General features: G+C 38.9%; 1 protein-coding gene and 1 long non-coding RNA gene across 11 annotated transcripts in view; one reads left to right on the top strand and one right to left on the bottom strand.

Moving 5' to 3' along the window:
• Nucleotides 1–18,065, top strand: part of fbrsl1 (fibrosin-like 1) — a 409,906-nt gene that overhangs the window by 136,906 nt on the left and 254,935 nt on the right. For all 10 annotated transcript variants that reach the window (XM_065250822.2, XM_065250824.2, XM_065250823.2 and 7 more), the window contains exon 3: nt 12,767–12,859. In XM_065250822.2, the coding sequence (XP_065106894.1) occupies nt 12,767–12,859 (93 nt within the window). The remainder of the gene's footprint in view (nt 1–12,766; nt 12,860–18,065) is intronic.
• LOC135732610 (uncharacterized) lies at nt 4,562–5,699 on the bottom strand. The gene is made up of 2 exons (XR_010526783.1): nt 5,138–5,699; nt 4,562–4,787 (listed from the first exon to the last, which is right to left on the bottom strand). It is a non-coding gene; the product is annotated as an uncharacterized lncRNA (long non-coding RNA).

Genomic DNA, 18,065 nt, shown 5'->3' with positions numbered 1-18,065 from the left:
TTAAAAGAATATTCCACTTTAATAAAAAATTATAATTTACTCACCCCCATGTCATCTGTGATGTTTATGTCTGTCTTTGTTTAGTCGAGAAGAAATTATGTTTCTGAGGAAAACATTCCAGGATTTTTCTCCATATAGTGGCTTTAGTCGACGTCAACAGTGTACAGTTTCAATTCAGCTTTAAAGGGCTATAAACAATTCAAACCCGAAGCAAAACTATCGTCATTTTCGCAAAAAAAGGACTTTTTAACTCTTGCCCCGCCAGCGTTTTAAAAAAATAGTTGCCAGCCAGCGCCAGCATTTTTTATGATTTTCACAAAAGTTTAATGCCTTGCAGAATTTTTTTTTCTTTAAATATATAAACATACAATATATAAAATGAAAGAACACCTGTCAAATATGGGTAGTTTTTTTTTCAAAAAGACCAAATTATGAGCAAAAGCTTGGATAATTTCATTTTTTGATAGAGATCAGATTCAGAGCGATCCTCAAAACATACATGGTGTTTGTACTGTTTGCCCTAAGGGAATACTTCTGGGTTTTATAAGTTGGTTAAGAGCACCACCTGGTGGATAATAGTGGAAATATGGTTGCCAGAAAAACTCGTCATTGGCAGGAAAGCGGGTAACACTTTATTTCGATAGTCCACTTTAGACCTTTACTAACTATAAGTAACTTTGCAACTACTTATCAACTACCAATCGGTAGAGAATTATTAGAATGTCTGCTTAATAACTACAAACACTTTATTGTGATGATATCTCAACAGACATTCAACTGTATATAAGTTTCTTTGCAGGTGCATGTCAACTTATTCCACTAACCCAAACCTCTTCCCTAACCCCAACCCTACAGTCTACTAATACACTAATGACAGTTAGTTGACGTATAGTTGCAAATTATTGAAAGTTAGTTGACATGTAGTTGCAAAGATATTTATAGTTAGTAGAATGTCTAAAGTGGAGTATCAAAATAAAGTGTAACCGGGAAGCGTTTTCTATTAATTGACGAGTTAACTTGTCAATGGCGGGGAAAGAGTTAACCACAAGTTATCATCTTGCAGTAGCCCTGAGATGCACCAGCATGGCCTCACGTATTACTTAATCCTGTCGAAAGGTCACGCATGACATATGCGAAAATTACCGCTACAGTTTTTACAAATGTGGAGAAAGAGAATCGTTCCGACGTTGTTGTATGTGGAATGATACTGGATGGATTGGATGACATGGGGGTGAGTAAATTATCTGGATTATTTTATGAAAGTGGAGTAATCCTTTAAAGACGCAATAAGATTTTTGTAAAAAAATGTCCAAAAAAGTACACTTGAAAAAGAAACACAGTGTGATTTATTTAATGCAGTTGTGTACTTACATTATCCCAAAAGTTCCCAAAGATTTGTAAATCCAGAGAAATTCCTATTTTAAATAATGGTTCGTCCCTTGTTGAGAACAAGGTTTAACAGGCTATAAAATCGTAAATATTTTAGGTTATTTTTTACCATGGTTGGGTCAAAAAGGAACAAATCCATGTTGTTTTAATTGTAAACATTTTCTAGGTTTTAAAGGGACACTCCACTTTTTTTGAAAATATGCTCATTTTCCAGCTCACATAGAGTTAAACATTTTATTCTTAGCGTTTTGGAGTCCATTCAGCTGATCTCCAGGTCTGGCACTAGGGTGACCACCTGCTAATAAGCCCAAGGGGGGACAAGGGGTGTGTTTCTGAGGGACAATGTGGGACACTCCCTGGCCCGGCGGTGCACCCGACCCACGGGCCGACTTATTAATAGTGGTTTACCCATTTCTAGCACATAGCACCTTACACTGCAAAAAACTTATTTTCTAGAAAAAAATCTTGTATTTTTGTCTTGTTTTCAGTAAAAATATCTAAAAATTCTTAAATGAAGATGCTTTTTCTTGATGAGCAAAACGACCCAAGAAAATAAGTCTAGTTTGTAGGCAAAAAAAAATCAAATTTAAGTGATTTTGTGCACAAAACAAAAAAATCTGCCAATGGGGTAAGCAAAATTTTTCCTTGTTTTATGCACAAAATCACTTAAATTTGATATTTTTGGTCTAAAAACTAGACTTATTTTCTTGGGTCGTTTTGCTCCTTAGGAAAAAGCAACTTAATTTAAGAATTTTTAGATATTTTTACTGAAAACAAGGCAAAAATACCAAGACATTTTTTTCTTGAAAATCATTTTTTGCAGTGTACATGGCATATTAATAATGCCCTATTCCCCTAAACATTATGTATGCTCATGAATAGGCCAACCAATGTGTATTTTTTTTAAAGGCGGAGTCCACGATGTTTGAAAAACGGTTTGGAAAAGGAGACGGGCCGACTACCAAAACACACTTATAGCCAATCAAATCAAATCAAATGCCGGGTTGCGTATGTGTGGGGCGGGTCTATCAACAGAAGGTCCAGATTCTATTGGGGTAGGGGCGTGTTTGTTTAGGCGATTTCAAATATCAACACTGGCTTTCAAACATCATGGACTCCGCCTTTAAATAAAGATTCATAATATTTTGAACATTCAATGATTGACAGATGCACTTTCACTTACGATTTACTTTGGCTATTTAATTTATTTTTCATTATAATTTATTTACTTTAATTACATTATAATATAAAATTATAGAATTAACAGGAATTGAAGTTGCTCAACAACACAGAAACAGTTAAAAAAAATCTTAACTCACAACTCCAGGGGTTCACAGAACGAGAAGAGGGAGGAAGGATGGTGAACTTGCATGTTAGTAAAGGCAGGCGCAGGAAAAAAACTGTTCAGTGTTCTGGAAACATCTTTAGGACTTTCAGCCACAAATATTTATTTTCCCAGTCTTTCTTGTACCCACACCTTCTCTTTTTAATTGATGATGGCGGTGCAGAGTCAGACTCAGTCTCTTTCTCCATTTTTCGAATTGGAAAGCGCGTATCTAAAAGGGATACACGTGCTTGGCTGCGTGCAGACTGCGCTGTCATGACAACAACGAAAAGTTGACAACAACCTAGTCAGCAGTTCAGCTGAGGGGCAACAGTAGCGTGCGAGTAGCGAGTGGCGAGCGAGCCTGAACTGTCTAGTAATGTTCGTTTGGCTGCATGGGGCGACCAACTTTTTTTTAAGCAAGCATTGATTATGCGTGACACGGTCTCAATTTGCGGGACGCATGAATTGGGCTTCAAACGCTGTGCGTTCACGCGCTACGCGGGACGGGTGGTCACCCTATCTGGCGCTAGCACTTTTAGCATAGCTTAGCACAATCCATTGAATCTGATTAGACCATTAGGATCGCGCTTAAAAATAATGAAAGAGTTTCGATATTTTTCCTGTTTAAAACTTGACTCTTCTGTAGTTACATTGTGTACTAAGGCAGACGGAAAATTAAAAGTTGTGATTTTCTAGGCAGATATGGCTAGGAACTATACTCTCAAACTGGCGTAATAATCAAGGACTTTGCTGCTGTAACATGACTGCATCAGGCGTAGTGATATTACGCACTGCCTGAAAATAGTCCCCTGCTATTGAAAGTAACCACTAACCAGTGCGATGCTAATGGTCTAATCAGATTCAATGGATTGTGCTAAGCTATGCTAAAAGTGCTAGAGCCAGACCCGGAGATCAGCTGAATGGATTCCAAAACGGTAAGAATAGCCGCTTTTGCACTATCGGGCCTGTGCGAGTCAGGGCTTCAAACGGGCCTCACGGAGCCAATAGCCTCAGACCTCCAGCTGTGTAGCCAAAATCACGACGCGTTTGCATTGTCAAGCCAATAGCGCCGCAGCGCTTCAGAAAACCCCGCCCTTAATACGCCTACCTGGATGTAACGTCACACAACTCCGCCTGTTTTACTGTGAGGAAGTCACTTCAATCTGACAGGAGACGGGAGTGAGATCGCATCATCATACAACAAACAAAGAACATAACTGAGGCGGCTGTTTGCACGGTGAAAGCCAAGATGAGAAGATAGATGTTTGCTCCATCCGCGGTGTTACTCTTGAAGTTTATGTTGGCTGCACACGAGCGATCTCAGGACGGGACAATATCAGATCAATAAGCTTTATGAAGTAGGATAATTACAAATAAAGCATTCATCTACCTAATGTGCCATTATACTATATACACAATATTTTAAAGAATATAACGAGTCCTAGTTTTACATTTATGTAAAATAATCTTATTTTTATCTTTGATATCTTTAATCATGAAAACGTTAGTTGAGCATCACATGAAACACAAGGTAACTGTCTAATAGCTATTTCAATAATGTGTCAATCAATAAATACTTTTGTCTATAAAGAACTGCCTCGAATAGCTGAATAGGACTGAAAATCACTTTACTTGCATCTCAAAAATCAAAACGTTTGAGAAATCATTAGAAAATGTACTCGTTAAGAATCAACTCTGAATATACACAAGTATTTAAAAAGCTATGTTACAGTGGTTAAGTTAATGATGGTTATATTTACCATTTTGTTGCATCTTACCATTTCTGTGTTTCAGATGTGATCCTTATTAAGCAATCATTTTCAATAAACTGACAAGCAGTCGTAGTAATAATAACGCGGTACTTTATTTACATATGAAGTTTACATCAGTGCACAGACAGGTGTATTTAAAGACATCTCCTCCGGACGGATTTCAACATCCATGGCTCCTGTCGTCTCATCATCATCATCTTCGTTTCATCTCCTGCTCTTTCATCTGTTGCTGTGTCATCTCTCATATACTAAATAAAAACTCCTGGATGACAAACTGAAAGCTTTACGTTGGCATTTTTCTGTAAAACGGACACAAAAGAAAGCAGCACATGTGACGTTTTGTATAAAGGGTTTGTAAATACACATACAGTATACCGACATATAAAGTTTGCTACATTCATATAAGAGTTTAATTAATCTCCAAAATACCAGAAAGCATGGCTATGACTATAATAAAACCATGGTTACTTTTTCTAAGGGCTGACTAAAAAATTCAACAGAGATGACACTATAACACAAAAACACCCATGTAAGACACTTCTGCAATCGTTATTTGTATTTTAAGTGTTTTGTATGCAAACGTAATGTAGCATTTGTATTTGTATTTTAAGTGTTTTGTATGCAAACGTTATGTAGCATGTTAACTCACCGACTGTAGATACCATCGTGACTCGATCGCTTTAATACATGGAGTGATGGACGATGAAATGATGATTCAACACACATCTTTAATTTCTCAGCACTGTTGCACTTTAAACACTTTGTTCTGTGCCCGAAACTTTATAAACTTCTCCCGAACCGGTAGCGGTGTGCGCCGGATCCTTAGCATGGCGAGTTCGGCGTTGTAACGCGTGTTTGTTTTTTACATATGCAGATCATTTTCTTCAGTCCGAAGTACAAAGATAGCAGGCATCTTCCGTGAAACAGTAAATTACTGGTGATCCCGGTTATTTTTAAAGTTTTAAATCTGCAGACAGATGGATGCGCATCTTGCCAGAGTTCAGATAAACTCCGCCTTTGACCTTTACCACTCCTCTAGCCCCGAGAAGCCCGATCTGGCCCAACGATTTCGGCGGGCCAGAAAAGCCGGGCCTTAAGCACCAACGAAGCACCAGTGAAGCACGATCATGCCCCGGAAGTGACAATGCAAACGCCCCAGGCCTCGGCAGGCACTGGCACGCCCGCTTGAAGCCCGATAGTGCAAACACGGCTAATCAGTGCCCGGTTGCATGAAACTCCTTAAGTGAGGGTTTCCCTGAGGGGGAAAAAAACCCTGAGGTAAGGGATTTATTTAAGAGCGTTGCAACAAAGGTCTTAACTGTCACCCTTACCTAAGTGTTTATACTAAGTATTTTACGGTAGTCTCTGCCAAAACACGGCAGCGGAGAAGCGGTTGCTATAGTTACAAAATCTCACAGCGTAAACAAATCAACGCACGCAGCTCAACAGACGGCGGATTTGTGTACAGTTAAACATCGCAAATAACAGACTGTAAAGTGCCGGATATATAAAACCTGAAAGTAATTCAAACTTGAAGCACTTTAGATTGACGGACGATCAAACCGCTATTCTCCTAATAAATGCGCATCACTTTTCTCTAAGGGATTATTTAGATCGTTAGAAATGCGCGTTGGTACTTCATTTTCTTAAAGAACCATAAAATCAGCCATCGCGTGTGACGTTAAGGGACCTGTTATAGTCCCTTAAGTTTTTAAGGTAAAATGGGACTTAAGGACTTTGTAGCAACGCATAGCAGAACTTAAGGTAATACTTTAGCATTTAAGGGTGAATACTTATTGACAGCCTTAAGGTTCACTTAAGGGTTTTTCTTGCAACCCATTTTTTATTAAGGGCACCCTTAACCTTATATTTAAGGGATTTCTTAGCTTAAGGACTTTCATGCAACCGGGCACAAATGTTTAACTCTAGGGGAGCTGCAAAATTAGGATATTTTCAAAAAAGTTGAGTATCCCTTTAAATCTGAAGAATCTGACAAAAAGATTCTTAGAAGAACCAAAATATGGTGTAGCAGTGTTGCAGATGTATGCATTTACAGATGTATGCATTTAGATTTATTAAATGACTGTGCAATGCTTGATTCTGATTGGCCAATCAATCATCAAATAAACTGTATATGTGAACGGTTCCCTACTTATAAGATTTTCAATATTGTTATTATTATATCAAAATAATTTTAGATTAATTTATGAATTTTCTTTCAATTTGTAGATTATTTGAATGTCCCTTTTAATGTTTATATTTCTGTTGCATAGTTTGGAAGACAGGAGGTGCTGTTGTGGGCAAGAAAACAAAAACCTTGAATGTCCCACACTCCCGCCCTCACTCCCTCATTCAATCCACCTCTCTCCGAGCAGCTGCCTGTGTCGAGACAGGAGCAAATGAGAGCAGATGAATCCATTTGGCCCCTGGCCTTGCTGTGGCCCTGTCGTGCTTCGAGCGATGTTCTCTGCTCCGGGGCGGCTCAGGGATAATGAGCCTGGAGATTGAGCCACTGTAGACGCACCAGTGCTGGCTGCTCTCTCTCTTTCTCTCTCACTTTCTCTGTCCTTTTGTCTCCCTCTCTTTTTGTCTCTCTTTCAGTCTTGCTTTGGGTTAATAGAGGTGAGACTCCACTAGTGCGGGACACTTTTTCCAGCAAATTAGGGGAAGGATCTGTGTCCCCAGAGTCTGCCCTCTGTTACTCTATTCCCATTCGCTCGTCGCCGCCGGCAACGCAGAGCTTTCATCCGTGGAGAAGGGGGTGGGCTCAAGATTCGGGCGGGGAGGTAACAAGGACTGACGGGGTTTGATTTCAGAGCAGGGTTTGAGAGAAAACAGCTGACAGGTGAAGGGAGAGGGAGAAAGAGAGAGAGAGCGACTCAACTGAGATAAAGTGCAAGTGAGAAGGGCGAGGTTCTCAGGCTAATGGAGGTGGGACTTGTGGCAGCTCAGGAGCTCTTGGTTGGAGACAGCAGGCCCTTTGAGGTTAGACAGGATCAAAAGAGCAGAATAACATAACAGAGGAGCTTCACCCCAGTACGGATCTCAGCACGGCTGCCCGCTGGTTCTCCCTTCAGGGCAAAGATTCAGCAGCGTGTGGGAGAGGGGCTTTACCTTTAGAGCCCAGCGTGATAGCATTCACGGCCTCTGCTCCCCTCGTCTTTCTTGTTTCTGTCTTTTTCTGTCTGGTTTCATATACGCTTGCTGTTTAATCCCTCTATTTTACAGTATACAGAATATAGTTCATTTTATTGAGTTTCTTCTGTATTACACGGTAACACTAACAATAAGTTTGTGTTAGTTAATGCATTAGCTAACATGATCAAACAATAAACAATACCTCAACCGCATTTATTAATCTTAGTTAATGTAACTTTTAGCATTTACTAATACATTTTTAAAATCAGCTGTTAAAGGCAGGGTGAATGATCTCTGAAAGCCAATGTTGATATTTGAAATTACATAAAACGAACACAGCCCTACCCCAATAGAATCTGGACCTTCTTTTGATAGATCCGCCCCACAACCCAGGCAATGATGTCGTTTAGTAGACACGCCCCTTACTGCTGATTGGCTACAAGTGTGTTTTGATACTCAGCCCGACTCCCTTTTCCAAAGTGTTTTTTTAAATCATGCACCTCGCCTTTAACATTAGCTAATGCACCATGAACTAACATACCGATATAGCTATATTGACATTAACTAACATTAACAAGAATTATTACATGCTAAAAAACTATATTGTTTATTGTTTGTTCATGTTAGTTAATGCATTTACTAATGTTTACTAATACAAGCTTATTGTAAAGTGTTACCTAAGAACATGAGAGCTTTGAAAGCAGATTTAGTGCTCATGTAAACTAAAACTCAAAATTGTAGATGCAGCATTGATGCATTGACATTCCAAGTTTTTCCTTGGAATTTGATTGGATTGTAAAATGTAGGCTGTGATATTATTCTTAAATAAATATATTATTAAATATATTATTATTATTATTATTATAAGTCCTCAGATGTTTTCTTGTAAATTAGCATTTTTTTTAATCAGACCTCTTAAGGTATTCTGCCAACAAACAGGTATTTCCTAATGGCGTGATGCTGGGATCAAGCGAATTTAAAGCGAAAGTATTCTGATGAACGTGCCATAATACGTGCCAAGAGCATTCGGTTAATATCATTATCACATTTTCGACAGAGGTGACTTTAGCGGGTTTTGCATTTGAGCTCCTCATCATTTGCGCATTTTTAAAAATAAATGTATAAAAAATTATTGGAAATAAATCAAGACAGCAAACATACACACCAAACGCAAATGCAACAATTTGCATGAGAAGATTACATACAAAGTCAATGCAAAGACGCAAATAGATGCAAACCTGCACAGGGCGATATGAATGACGTGAATTGGGCGGTGCAATTGCCGCAAAAACATGCGCTATTTTCCTCAAATGGGTCTTTGCACAAGTTGAAATTAATCAACTTAAGTAAAAAATCCCGCGAGTAATATAGACACAAGAATAGCATTCTTATTCGCAGCATAAGAATAAGAAAAATCATGAATCATGCACAATAAGACTTTTAATTAATAACTTATTAAGCAATTTTCATTTCATGTTTTTTTTTAAGATTGACAATGAGATTTGGCCTTGTAACGATACTTGACGTTAACATGTTTGACCTTGTACCACTAAACAAGACATGAATCTATAACTAAATTCGGAATGAAAACAAACATTTGCATTTCAAACCCTTTGCATAATTTGACTCTAAGGGGCAAACCTGCAAAACCTTTGGCTAGCTTTGTGCCAAAGCACAAATGCTTCAGTTGAGCTGTTTGGGATGCACACTGAATAAATTTGATCTTCATTTGAAAACTCAAGTCCAAAAAAGGGCATAACAGGATTTCAAGTAAGGTTGATTTTTTTTATTTGTTTTCACATCGGTAAATCTGGGTAATTTTGAAAGCATTCGTATTCTTGCTGCGTTACGCCAAACAAACAAACAGTAAACAAATCAAAACCAGGTTCTTGACATGCGTGCACACGGCACACACACAGTTACCTATTTTTTTTCAAATGTAGACAATTTTGCAATTCGCTAGGCGGCCCTGCCATTTACATCACGATAGGAGGACTGACTAGCTTGTCAGCTTTTCTGACAGATTCAAGGCCCCGTCTCGACCGCACGAAATTACGCCGGTTTGATTAAGCCCACCTGCAGCTCTACTGTATTTCCTTTTGGAAATCTTTCACACTGTGCCCAGGTTGCATCTCTCCACCAACAGTTTCACCTGACCCAAATCGAACGGCAATTCATTGTGCCAATCATCCAGAGGCGTTCCAGGGTTGGCTCAGTATTGGCTGGGGTAATTAAACAGGCCTTGAGTGCTTCTGGCTTGTTACCGCTGGGAGGACGAGAAGGTGAAAAGGATGACCAGGTGGTGGCAGAATACAGGACCTGTCAGACTTGCTGATGACCATTTTAATTTTGTCCTGCCTGGGGCTATAATTGATATTTAGCAGAAAAGGTTAATTGTAGCTGTGATCTGTTTAAATTAGAGTAGAGATCTGGAGACCAGGGCCAAGACCTTGCAAGCCGCTGGGGACAGACACACACACTGCTAGAGAGGGAGAGACACACATTTATACACACTTACTGTATGCATACATAGATGGACTAGATCACATGAACATCCATTAATTTAATCATGTTCTGTATAGTGGAACCAGTTCATACACACACACATACTGGTGCATGTTTACTACTTATCTTGATGAGATCTTGTCATAGATTTGAAATTGTTCTTGCATCAATTTAATTTATGTAACCGAAACCATAAACCTATCCATGAAATTAACCCTTTGCATTTTTTTAAAACTAGAATGGAAATTTTTAGGATTTAGGTTTTCAAAGGATTTAGATTTGCCACTTTTCAGAAATTGTACTAAATCTTGTACAGAACCCTCATACCAATACAGTAGACGTATACATTCATTCATGCTTGTGTAGCATTGCATGACTACATCATTACACATAATATACAAACACTGCTTATCTCTTAAGAGAAAAGGGTTGTAACACTGCATCCTATCATACAAGCTAGGGTAATGATGTGGCAAGCCATTAAACAAATAAAAGCCAGTCTGTGTCGTATCGTTTTATCTGCGGCCATTTCTGCAGATGGTTTTCCAAGCTTCGAACAAGGTCAGTTAATGTCATTGTAGGCGAGCTGTTTTTTTGTAATGCCTCGTCCCTTTTGCATGCATGCAAATCAGTGGATTTTCAAACCGAAGAGTTTCCCTAATCCATTCCAAGCCCATCCACCAATCGGATTTCTAGGAACGGACAATTTCTATATCGGCACCTACGTTTTACCGTTTACACAAAAACAGCCCTTTTAACTGCCCTCCGTGTCACATTGGGTTCCTCTGGGGTTTTCATGGGCTAACGCTCTTTGCATTATATTAAAATTAGTCGGCCAAGACTGCTCTGCAAAACTCTGGAAAAGTGTTACATTTACACACACACGCACATACACACACACATTCAGGTTTCCATGTTTTGTGGGGACATTCCATAGATGTAATGCATCAAAATGTCCCCACAAGGTCACAAAAATACTGGTATTCCTATCTTTGTGGGGACAATTGTTCCCCACAACGTGATAACTACCAGGTACACACACACACACACACACATACACACACCACCAACCAGGGGCGTCAGTTTGTGTTGAAAAGTGGTGGGGACAAAAGATCAGATGAAAAAACATTACAGCAGGACGGGAATAATATTGAATAACGGCGCATCAAAAATGGGCATAGCGTAGGCCGGTCAACAACAAGAAAATACTCAGCATAAAACTCTCAAAAATGTCGACTGCACATGTACAGTAACAGTCCCTGTAACACCAGCTGAACCAAACAGTGCCAAGGCACCATACTGTAGAAAACAGCACCACGTTAAGTCAATAATTACAATGAAATTCATTACATATGTAAAAGAAAACACACTATAAACACAACGCAACATATGTGACCCTGGACCACAAAACCAGTCGTACACTGCAAAAAATTATTTTCACGAAAAAAAAATCGTAGTATTTTTATTTATTTTCTTATGTCATTTTGCTCATAAAGAAAATCATCAATTTAAGTTTTTAAAAAAGAAAATAGTTTTTAGACCAAAAATACCAAATGTAAGTGATTTTGTGCATAAAAACAAGCAAAAAAAATCTGCCAATGGGGTAAGCAAAAAAATCTTGAAAATTTTTCTTAAACACTAAATTCAAGAAAAAATTGCTTACCCCATTGGCAGATTTTTTTACTTGTTTTATGCACAAAATCACTTAATTTGATACTTTTGGTCTAAAAACTAGATTTTTGCTCATCAAGAAAAAACACCTTAATTTAAGAATTTTTAGATATTTTTACTGAAAACAAGACAAAAATACTAAGAATTTTTTTCTTGAAAATTTGACTTTCTTACTTAGTAGTTTTGTCCAGTTTTCAGTAGAAATATCTTAAAATTCTTAAATCAAGATGTATTTTCTTCATGAGCAAAATGATTTAAGAAAGTAAGTCTAGTTTTTACACAAAAACTATTCAATTTAAGTGAATTTGTGCTTATAACAAGCAAAAATATCTGCCAATGGGGTGAGAAAATTCTGCTTAAGTTAAGTGTTTAAGAAAAAAGAAATCTTATTTGTAGATTTTTTTCTCACCCCATTGGCAGATATTTTTGCTTGTTTTAAGTACAGATTCACTTAAATTGTATAGTTTTGTCTAAAAACTAGACTTATTTTCTTGCGTCGTTTTGCTCATAAAGAAAAAGCATCTTGATTTAAGATTTTTTTTGATATTTTTACTGAAAACAAGACAAAAATTAGAAAGTCATTTTGCAGTTTAAGTCGCACAGGTATTGCTTGATTTTTCAGAACATTTTAACCAAATGCTTTCAAAAAGTGGTGGGGACAAAATCAGCCATTTCAAAAAGTGGTGGGGACATGTCCCCAGTGTAAATGACACCTATGCCACCAACAATAATCGAACCCAAGTTTATGGGTTCGATTCCCTAAGTACAATCTAAAAAAGGATAAAAGTGTCTGCCCAAATAAATGATTTTGTTGCACTGTTAAAACGATGCTACGCTGAAGGATACAAACCTACATAATTTCAGGATGATAATCCAAACAAATGCATGGATGGAGACCGAGTTACCTTGTTCAGCACTGTTGTCCTACTTCTAAAGGATTTACGTTTTGTTTCTCTTTGTCTAGTCTCTGAATCGTCTGAGCCAAACTGCGCGTAAAACGGAGGAACCGGAGGTGAACACCGCACATAGGAGCAGCTCTAAAGATCGGCATAGTGAGGTAAGTGTGCACCATTATGACATCACTATAACAACCAATAGGAGGTTGTTTAATTTCATTTAATGAAATAATTATTAGCTGCCATAGATAGTGTAAGTTTTATTTGCTCATGCTCTGTATGATTTACTATAAGAATGACGAAAAACAAGTTATAGCAAAAACCCAGGTCAAATAGATCACCTAATTCAGGGGTTCTCAAAGTGGTGGTCCTCAATGCTAAGCCGGGGGTCGGTGAAATAATGTGATAATGCAAATGTTATATTTCTTAAGAAATGGATATTTGCATATGAGGACCATCTAAGAACTATGACAGTCTTGCTATTGTTAATTTTTTGAAAAGTTTTAAGATGGGTATATCTTTAGGAGGTAACTGAACTGAAAGTATAACAAAACAACCTCTTAAAGGGACACTCCACTTTTTTTGAAAATATGCTCATTTCCCCCCTCCCCTAGAGTTAAACATTTGATTTTTACCATTTTGGAATCCATTCAGCTGATCTCCGGGTCTGGCGCTACCACTTTTAGCATAGCTTAGCACAATCCATTGAATCTGATTAGACCATTAGCATTGCTCAAAAATAGAGGCGCAGGAGGCGCAATGATATTACGCAGAAGCCGAAAATAGTCCCCTTAGTATCTTTCAATAGCAGGGGACTATTTTCAGGCACTACGTAATATCATTGCACCTCCCGCAGCCATGTTACGGCAGCAAAGTCCTTGATTATTACGCCAGAAAGAGAGTATAGTTCCTAGCCATATCTTTTTTAATTTTCCGTCTGCTTTAGTACACGATGTAACTACAGAAGAGTCAAGTTTTAAGTAGGAAAAATATCGAAACTCTTTGGTTATTTTTTTAGTGCGATGCTTATGGTCCAATCAGAATGGATTATGCTAAGCTATGCTAAAAGGGGTAGCACCAGACCCGGAGATCAGCTGAATGGATTCCAAAACAGTAAGAATCAAATGTTTTACTCTAGGGGAGCTGGAAAATGAGTGTCCATTTAATATGTGCTTTTGTTTATCACTATGGAACTGTTAGATTTTTTTTGGGGGGGGGGTCCTTCGAAATTTTGCTGCCCTGTACAGGGGTCCTGGCCGCATAAAATTTTGAGAACCCCTGACTTAATCTACCTAATTTTGACAGGTGACTTGTTTCATAAGCATTTATCATAGGTCAAGTCAAGTCATCTCAAGTATGTTCCCCTCTCCAACATCTTTGAACATATCTTTGAAAATAGCAGTAGGGTGATGTTTGGCAGTAGGATGAAAATGAGAAGGGTAATGAGAATTTGTATCTAATTCCCTTGAGACTCATTGAATGCTCTTTCCTAACTAAGGCCTGTCAAATGCATGTCCAAAATCCCCAGCAAATTTGCTCCGTAACGCGGATAGGCAGCATGCCTAGACGATCCAAGGATGAAGGGGTGTAGGAGATGATGAAAAGAATCAAATGTTTTTAATGAAGAGATTAAACGTGACGCTAAGGCTTTTGGTATTCAAAGACAAATTTAAGTCTTCCATCCCCCTCCCACTCTCCGCCGCCGTCATTTATGTATTTGCGCGAACGGCTGTTTTTCAGGGAAAAGTCACAGGGAGAGAGAGAAGGAAGAGAGAGATACGAGCTCCAGGCAGATAAAAGCGTGATCCGGGCTGACAGATTTGACAGCAAAAAGCGACAGAACAAGGAACGGGCAGAGAGAGAGGAGAGCAAGCTGAAAGACGGTAGAAAATTGCAGACTGTAAAGGCTGACAGCGGCAGATATGACATTTCCTTCTAATCTCCTGCCAAAGAAATGGTGCTAAAATGCAGAGCGCAATATCCATGTCGATCTGTAGGCCTATCTGTCCATCTGAGAGAGAGAGACGGAGACAGCAGGAGAGAACGAGGGAGGCTGTTCGTCTCCGTCCCGCCGCATGAGGCCCGGACAGCGGCGCTAACGCTAGCTTTGTAAACAGGATCATCTTTCATCACTGTCACTTCGTTAAATGGTGTAAAAATCTTCCCTTGTGATTCGCTGTACATGCTAATTTTCTTTGCATACCAAATGTGCTTTTCATACTCACTTCAAAGCCGCGAATGCGTGCGTGCCGCTAGCTAACAATCTCTGCGCTTCAGAGGCGGATAAAACTGGATTTCTTTTTTGTCGCCGGAGTTGTCAGAAGGAAATGGAAACAAACGAGGGGGGTGGCGTTGTCTCGGAGAAGTGGGGGCAGACGCACAAACATTTCAAAAACTGCCAGCGTGGGGGCTTGCCACTTTAGTTGTGCATGTTTTTGCCAAGATCTTTTTATTTTAGCGTAATAAATCCGCCGGTTTAGCACGGCTTCAATGCTTGTGAAGATATTAGAGAAAAAGGAAGCGTGATGTCTCTTTAGTGGTAATGAATTAATGAGTGTAGTTCATAGTCAGAATAGAAAACATATTTGATGTAAACCAAAATTGTACCATTTTTAAGGTTACATTTAATTTGTCACATGCTTTCTTATATTGTTTAATTTAAGGTCCTTTTAATGTATCATGGCTGAACTGTCTCCATATACTCAAAAAGGTACAAATAAATGTTTGCATTTTCAGCCGAAAATGATATTTTGTGGTCATGTAATTCATGCTGTCATGATGCTAGAATCTTGTTGGTGGTTGCTAAGCTGATTTAAGCTCTTGTTACCATGTTGTTATGCGCTTTGCTTATGGTGGTTAGGGGGTTGCCTGATACCCAATATATATTTCCTCCTTTGATGCAAGTATATAGGAATTTTTGCCCATCTTATCTTAGAAAAGTGAAAGCACATGTCTACTCAATATGCTGCACGTTTTGAGGTATCATTCGCACAACCAGTTTCAAAATCTTTGATCTTAAATATAATGAGCCATTGTAATAGTGACAAGCACCACAAGTACATCAACTAAACATTGTTTTCATTAGGGGTGGTATGATAAACCGGTAGAAATTTTTGTCAACCGGTAGAGATTTTGGACTATCGTCTCTGTCTAGGTTTAGCGTCCACGTCATGTGCCTGTGCACTTGGTCACGAAATTTTATATTGTACACGTATTTAAGCACAGCAGTTTTAAATCAAGTGATTTTAAGCTGTTGAAACACAAACAATAGTGCTATTTGTGCGGGCTGTTTCATGCCGCGCATCTGCATCTCATTTAGCTTGTGAGCATTTTTGCTCTTAAATACACATATACCCGTCTCAACACAAGTATCTTAACACTCATTAGGTCATTTAGGTTTTAAGACAAAGTTAACAGCTGAAAAAAAAATGCATGTGACTGTGCGTTCATACCAGACGCGAATAAATCACGCTATTTGCGCATAGTTGGCCGCTTGAACATTTTCAATTAACTCGAAATTTGCGTCATATGCACATGAAATTCTGGCCTGAATACAAAAAATTTGCTGGCTTTAGTTAGCTTGTAGTTTCAATATGTGTATATATATAGCTAAAATTAAGTAAAGAGCGTTTTTTCCAACTTACCAGATTGTCGGACCTCACTCACTTTCTTCCAAGCAAGATCCTTTATATTCCTGTTTCTATAAAAGTATGAAGATATGTCGTACATCTCCGGGTTTCCACATACAGTGCCGATGAGTTTGTCCTCCATGCGTGGGTTTGCTGATGCGTACAAATAACACGCAGTGTGATTATCATGCAATAGATACACAAATTCCAATTTTGCGTGCATATGATACGCCAGTCTTTCCCGTTCACTTATATGGCGCATCTTTTTGTGTCGTTTTATTTATTGGTTTCTCATTTGTTTATTTGCTTGGGTTTAGGGTTAGATTTGGGTTTTGCTTTAGGATGTCATTTAATATATAGGTTTCTCCATGTTTTGTCTATTTTTAAATCATGGTCGCTTGGAGTTGGGGTTAGAATCCGGGTTTGGGTTAGGATGTCATTTTATTTAAAAAAAGTAAAATAGCTCCTGACTGGTTAATGCAGCAGGAATATCCTCCAAATGTATTAGCGGGAATCATGTGTTAAGTTCATCAAATGCCTGTAAGAACGCTGTGGCACTTTGTAGGCTTGTAAAAGTTTTTTAAAAGAATTCTAAAAAATGATATGGTATCAAAGATTTTAATAATAATAACAACTTTTACAAAAAGAAAACTGTATAATTATCATGCAATTAAAAGAAGTGTATAGAACGTGTTTTGTTTTAACAAAAGTTGAGGATGTTTTTGAGTGAATGTGGCATGACAGTAGCGACACTGAGAGTCTCAAACCCACCCACTATATCAGAGAAGCTGCCTATGGAGACCCGGAAACACCCATCGCATCTCATCCATCTGTTCGCTTCCTGACTTCACGCTCCATTGGATCCTGATTGGCTTCTTTTCATCCTCTGCCCTATCTTAACCAAGTGTCTGGTCCTAAGCGAAGCAACCTGCCCCATCCCACTTGTCACCAAATCTTTTGGATCCCAAGCAGCGTAAAGCATGGGGGGTTTAAATAAGAAAGCGGATTCACCCCCATTTATTTTTGGAGAGGTTGTTTGGTTAACCCCCAAACAGCTGCTCTTCCGCTCGCCCCACTGTCCCATTTTTCTCGTTCTCGTCCGCTTTCCTCTCATTCTGTCCCGCCCTGCATCTTAATCCTTTTTTGAAGTCCTAAGTGCAAGGAAAATCTATCGAGTGCTGTGTATAATGGCCTTTAAGGGAGCGTGTTTAGATGTGGCCCGGCCCCGTGGCTTATGAACCACGGATGGTGTAATGGATTTTTTCTCCTTTTTTCGTAGCACTAAATCCGATGCATTGTTCCTCATTATCATTTAAATAAGGCTCCTTTTCAAGTCTGAATGTGGCAATGTGAATGAACCGAGGCATTGTAAGGCTAACTCTACAAATTTCTGGCCTCCTCGTGAGATTTGCACCCTCCATCTTCCTCTTTTCATATATTACGCCTGCTCACTCTTCGGTGAGAGAAGGATTGAAAGAGGAAGGTTCTGGAAGAGTATTTGAATCCCGCCGTGCTGCCTTTCCGCTTTTCTCAGGAATGCTTCCCTAATTGTCACAGTGGGAATTTTCAGCGAGTGTGAGAGGGAGCAGTTGAACTGATGAGGGTTAAACCCCGGCAGCAGGTGTGTATGTGTGACTGAATCCTGTGCAAGGACAAAATTGGTCTTGTGGAAAAGTCACCCCCTGAGACAGAGAGAGAAATTGCCAATCGCACAGAGGAAACAGGCAAAAGAACTGGA

Source organism: Paramisgurnus dabryanus, chromosome 5, assembly GCF_030506205.2.
Source record: "Paramisgurnus dabryanus chromosome 5, PD_genome_1.1, whole genome shotgun sequence".
Lineage (NCBI taxonomy): Eukaryota > Metazoa > Chordata > Actinopteri > Cypriniformes > Cobitidae > Paramisgurnus > Paramisgurnus dabryanus.
This window is presented reverse-complemented; position numbering and strand designations above follow the sequence as displayed.